We start from the raw sequence: 6,553 nt of genomic DNA on the forward strand, positions 1-6,553 counted from the left end.
TTATAAGTAAAATATATTTTTTATTTTTAAAATTTGTGAAAAATTTAAAAAATATTTTAAATTTATTTTTAATTTTATTCCAAAATTTTTTTATTTACATCAAATATATTTTAAGTAGCTAAATTTTTAAAATGTTTAAGTCTAATTTAATAATAATGCATGATAATTATATCTAATTTATTTGTATCGAAGGTTGTTCTTGTGAAATTTTAGTTGAATTTATTGATTATTTTTACCGTTAACTTTATGTTTTATGTAAAGAAAACTGTATGCAAGTTCTGCTTCCATCGATTTTTTATGTGTATCCGACTCAGCTTTTTATTACGAGGTGTGTTCGGGGTCACTAATTTTTGTATTTTGTAATTATTAATTGGCCATCAATAATATTTTTAATGGTATAAAATTACATACAATGATAAAAGATCACTCACTTTTTTTTATGGTTAAATGCTAACCACAAAATACAAAAATTGCTGATCCCTAAACTTTCTCTTGTTATGTTGAAAGAAAAAAAATGGAAGCATACTTACAAGAACATGAGAAGTAGCATTATCATATCCGGTTCCAGCAGAAGCAAAACAAACACCAGTGGCAAAATCTTCAATGTTATAAGCAGGATCCAAGTATGCCGGAACTGAACTTTTCACCCCCAACGCCTCCGCCAGGAAATCCGGCGGAACCCTTCCGTTACTGAATCTTCCTGTTGGTTCTCCTCCTTCAAAGTCACGCCCATATGGCCTGAAATTGCTCTTCAGAACCGTCGCTATCATGTTGTTGTTTCCCGAATCCACCGTTGAATCTCCAAAAACTATCACGGCTGGAACGTTACTGTTTGCCTCCGAGGTTGGAATGGTAACCATAATCGTTAACAATGCCAAGAGTAGTAGCCATGATAATGCCAGGTATGTTATGCGCACCATGTGTTTGGTAAATTGTTTCGTCACTGTCTTGCCACGACTCCTTTAATTTTTGAGTCAATGTGGGAGAAGAATTTGAGCTACCCATACCAATGTATATCATTTATAAATGGTGGGAGATCATTATTACCAGAAATATTAGAAAACTAACTTTTTTTTTTTATTCATCTGTTAATTTTTTAAATTATTTTGTTTATCTTAAATTTTAAATCTTAAATTATAAATTTTTTTTAGACTTTAAATTATAAATTCTAAAAAATTGACTAATATTTAATTTTGATACACTAAGAATGTAAAACGGTTTACATCGTTCGAAAGTTGTACGCGTATAAAACTATTTTATAATTAAATTTAGGTAACTACTCAAATAAAAATGGTAAAAATATTTTTTCATAAAAATGCTTTGTTTAAAATATGACTTGTTATTTAGCCATATTTTAGATAAAGATAATATTTTTATAACATATGAAATCTAACAATACAATTTATCATCCAATGGTTAAAAAAAAATATTTTTATATGAAGACAATTATAAAGTTTTTATGATAATATTCACCTTAAATTTATATTTTTTTATATTATTATATATTATTATTACATACATGTGAATGAGCGATTAATTAAATGAGTAGAGAAAGGTTGGTGAGGGGTTTTTAATTGACTGCTTTTTCACTTTTTCTTTAGTGAATAGGTGCACGGTAGATGTTGAAGAACTCAAACAATCTTGAAAGATAGTTTCGTTATAGTAACAACACGTTCAACTTTTAATGGGACTGTTTAGTTCGTCAATACTCATATTTATTTAACTTTTATCCTACTTTTAGGAAACTTAAAATAAATGAATTGTAACGAATACTTTTTTTAAGCACGTGTGAAATGTTTAATTAAGTTTTTGTGGGTTATGCGACGTGCTGATAAGCATAACATGGTGTTTTAGGTTTTTTCTTTTTAAGAAAATGAGAGTTTTGAAGCGACCGTTAAGTTAAGATCTTTATTAATGTGTGATACTTGTACATTAGGATATCCTTTTTTTTTCTTTTAAAAAACACTTTTTCTTCCCTTTACTACTTCTTTTCTGTTTTTCTTTCTAATTTACTTCTTATTCCCAGGAATTCGTCTTCATATAAGGATCCAAAGGCATTGCTTTTGTTATGTTCGTGTTCTTTGTTATTTATATTTTTTTTAATTTCATCTATGTTAATTTTGTCAAAGATGATATTTGAGGAGGAAGATAATAGAGGAAAAGTGGAAGAATATTATTCATATGATGATGAATAAGATAAAGGCCATTTTTTTATTTGTTCGTTTTCAGATGTGATTTTTTATGTCTCGATAAACACTTAAAAAATCATGTGAGAGTCACATGTCATCAATGGCTTCGATGGTGATATGTACATTGTCAAACGGTTGGTTGTTACTTGTTACATCCTTTAATTAATTAAGGCCATGCTTTGTACATAATTAAAATTTAGTTGAGAAAAAGATTTAAGGGAACAATTATTCAAGGCATAATAATTATTATAAGATTCTTATCTTATATTCACTAGATTTTGTTGTCTCATGCATTTGGCATGAACCAGCAGCCAGAAGACAGATGCAAAATTATGTTTCTCCAGGATATTTATTTATTATTTTTATAAAATAATAGTGAAACAACTTGATGAAGACAACTTGCATACTATAATGTCCATCTGAATTGGTTGATCAATGACTCGAATTGGTTTGCATTTGCACTTTTGTAGAGAGAACGAAAGAAGGGCCAGCGTGGCATCATCTATTTGTTGAGTCGCTAGTGAAAAGAAGTCAAGAGATTATTATGGTGTTCATAGTTTAATGTCGGACATTATAATAGAGCAACTTGAACTTCATGGACCAAATCGATGCAAGGCGTAAATTTAAGTGATAACTTTAAAAATTTAGTCAATTATTTTTGCCGATATTTAACAGAAGTTAATAATGATAATTCTGTTAACGAAAAAGTATTTAAATTATTGCCGTAGAATGATAAGAGTCAAATGACAATAATTATGTTGATACTCGTAGTATTTAATGTCAAATGACAAATATATAGAAAATTGTTTTCATGACAAATATATACATCGGAAACAATTATCTAGATCTAAATTTGCTGCTAGCATGGATAGAAATATAAAATTCTTTCATGCTAAGGCAAATTCGACAAGGAGAAGAAAGACGATGGATGAAGTTAAGATTAGAAAAAAATATTTTTACAGCCCGAAAAGGATTAAAGGTGAAGTGAAAAAGTTTTTAGAAGATTGTATATAAAGGAACAATTCTTAAATATAAGTTTTGATGAAACTCTAGTGAAAGCAATTTCAAACAAGGAAATAGAATGGTTGGATGGGCCAGATTTAGAGGAGATCAAGAAAGCAGTATAGGAATGCAACACACAGTATTTAAATTCTGTTAATGAAAAGTATTTTAAAAAAAATTATTTGACATGGATCATTAAGAAGTTTTTAAGTAAATTAAAGAAGATTAGATTTAAACTTACTTCATAACAAAATAGTTGTTCGTAAGAAATAGTAGATTCAAATAACAGTAAAATCACTTTTTATCAGAAATAGTTGAGATATTAATGAGTTAGTTGTTGGTTAATGTTTATGATAATAGTTTATAAGTGTTTTTGTAAATATTATGTATGTTGTATAGTTTCTTACAACAATTCTATACACAATTTTAATTCACAAATCTCTTCTCTTGAGTTCTAATTCATTGTTTTGATGTTTTCTCACCTCATTGATTAGTCTATTCTCTCTGTCTTATCTTTTTAGTCTAACAAGTCATACACCACCATCATCTATCATAGGACGCACCTCCACGCACGGGCCACCAAAAGCTTCCTGTCAACCTCTAATAATCGTGCTTCTCCTAGTCACTTTTTGAGCTAGTTTCTGATGTCTTCACCAATCACCGTTCATACTATCATCTTCGTCGTATCGTTCCAAGTTGAACGAGTTCAACTCCACCCTCCGCCGCAGCCAGACGCGCCTGTATGCGTCGCCTGAAGGTGCTGCTTCCGTCAAGCATAAGCACCATATCCTTACTAGAGTTTACTTCCACAAAGTATTTCTTCCCATTTTCGATCATCTTATTGGAGTTTACTCCCACCACCAACCCCACCATAGGTCTCTTCTCATCGTTTCGAGTTCAATGAATCTAAAATTGTCGTCGTCAAAGCTTGCATACACCGCCACACGTCTGTTAAAGCCGCTGCCCTCATCTCTCACCTCAATCAGTTTCCATATTGAATCTAGGTCGTTTAATTAATGGGTTGCATCAATAGTCTATATCTAAGCCACGTGCCACTAACCAGTTGCAGCACGGACCCGCTTTTTGTACCCGCATGTTGTCTCGGCCATGAACTAGCTCCATCACCCCACCTGGATCTAGTTTAGACTGCATTTGACAAAATGTCAGCAAGAATGATGATTCACTCTTGCTGACATGTTTTCTTGTCCAATCAGATTTTGACATGTGCCGTTTTCACTGCTAACCTGGCATCTTTATCTGGATCCCTTCTATTGTTTTTTAGTGTCCGCTTTCCAATTTTGTCTTCTGTTTTTAAGATTTCTACCATGATGTTGCTGCTTTTATACTTTTGAGGTATGTTTATAATTCTCATGGAAAAACTTGTTGCTTTTTATCCATTCCGTTTTCACTATGATTGCTGATAGTTTGCCACCTTTCCAACAATTCGTCATATTTCTAATAGTTCGCCACCTATTCGGCAATTTTATAGTAATTCGCCATCTTTTCAATAGTTCGCCATGTTGTTGGCAATTTTTTGGCAGTTTTCCACTCTTCCAATTCGAAAGTTCTGTCTGTGTCTCTATTTCAGCAATTCCATCTACATTTTCATTCCAGTAGTTTCGTAAGCAGTTCCTTTCGACCAGTACGTTTGGGTATTTCAACAGTTCTATCTGCATTTCTTTTCAACAATTTCGTCTATACTTTTTTTTTGTAGTTCCATTTGCACTCTATTTCGGTAGTTTCGTCTACACTTTTTTTTTCTTATTCTGTTGTTTTAATGAGTTTCAAATTTAAATTGGGATTTGAATTTGAGAAAACATACTAAAGATAATTGAGATATTATTAATGAATTGGTTGCTAGTTTGTATAGTTGCAACTTAGTATTTACGATAGTAGTTAATGAGTGTTCCTATAAGAGGTAAGCCTCAGAGTAGTCCCTGAAGTTACCCTCGAACCTCATAGTGACCCCTAAAGTTAATAATTACTCATATTCATCCCCGAAGTTGTACTCCGGGACTCAAACTCGTCTTTCTGGAAAATTTCGTCCAGCTGGCTCAATTGGAAAGCTGAGTTGGACTTGTTGGTGTACGCTGATAGAATGCAAACGACATAGTATTTGGTGTGGCGCCAAAATGACGTAAAACAACGTCGTTTTATGCTCAAAATCTCCCTCCCTCAACGTTACACTAACGTATTGTCTTTCCCTCTCAAAACACAACATGAACACAACATAAGCAAAGGTCTCTTCTTCTCCGCTACCCTGATCACTGGCGTCGGTGTGATTGCAATTACCGGAGCGATTTCCGTCGAGAACCCAGGCTCTGGAGGATCGCCTTCATCATCTGCATCAGACAGAGAGTTGTGAAGGCTGGTTTCTCTGAAACAGGTAAGCAAAAAAAGAGATAAATATGTGGTAAAGCTCTGTTTTTTTATATTTGTTGTTAATTTAATATTTACAATCGGTGAAAATGTTTTCTTCGAGTGTAATCAGTCGGTATGCATGCTTGTGTTTTGTGCTACTTGCTAGGTTTGATCAAAACTAGGTCTCTTTGTGGTTAGACCAATAAAATTATATACTGGCTAGGGGTTTTTGTTAACAGGAAACTTATTTTTTATGTCCTAGGGTTTACTGCATTTACAGTTGACAACAGGGTGTTATGTTTTAGTTATGGAGTTTCCAACTTGGTAATGTAGTTGAAGTTAGTGAGGCTGATATAACAAAAAAAAATTTAAAATTGCAGATGGGTGATCATTTGATTACCATCATATTTCACCGTGGAGGGTCATTTATCACAGAGGTTGATGGAGGTATGTCTTACAACGGTGGAGAGGTTTCTAAGTTGTCGGGTGTTAATACAGACACACTGGATGTCTTTTTTGTCCGAGACTACCACAGGAATATTGGTTATGACAACGTGACTCAAACACGGTGGCTGGTGCCTAATAGGCCTTTGCAAAGTGGTCTAAGGGCTATAACAGATGATAAGGAACTCTTGAAGATGTGTTACCTTGCTCAGCAGAACAAAAGGGTTATTCATGTGTACTACAAACATGGAGTCTCGAAACCTCTGTATAGTGAGGATGCAGAACCAGTATCATCTAAAGGCAAGGAGCTGATGGTGATACAAGACTTTATTCCCACCCCAAACCCCACCACCAATGTCACAGCCGAACCAATTCCCACCACAACACTATCTACTCCAACTTCTGAACCAAATGACACCACTATTCCAACCTAAAAAATAGTCTCCACAACAAAGCCTACAGATAACTTGTCTCTAGAACCAAAACAAAAGGTTCCACCTATTTTAATTTCTGTTGGTAAACCAGAGTTACCAGAAAAAATACAATCCAACCCACAG

General features: G+C 33.3%; 1 protein-coding gene across 4 annotated transcripts in view; it reads right to left on the reverse strand.

Annotated features, from left to right (window-relative positions):
- The window catches only part of LOC107609448 (GDSL esterase/lipase At4g26790), a 17,373-nt gene extending 16,359 nt beyond the window's left edge, over nt 1–1,014 (reverse strand). For 3 of the 4 annotated variants that reach the window (XR_001613146.2, XM_016311432.2, XM_021107199.1), the window contains exon 1: nt 531–1,013. Coding sequence is in view for 3 of the 4 variants with exons in the window: in XM_016311432.2 (XP_016166918.1) it covers nt 531–920 (390 nt within the window). In the remaining variant the exon portion in view is untranslated. Of the gene's footprint in view, nt 1–530 lie in introns of all 4 variants that reach the window. The other variant, XM_021107198.1, reaches the window with a different exon arrangement.

Source organism: Arachis ipaensis, chromosome B07 (assembly GCF_000816755.2).
Source record: "Arachis ipaensis cultivar K30076 chromosome B07, Araip1.1, whole genome shotgun sequence".
NCBI lineage: Eukaryota > Viridiplantae > Streptophyta > Magnoliopsida > Fabales > Fabaceae > Arachis > Arachis ipaensis.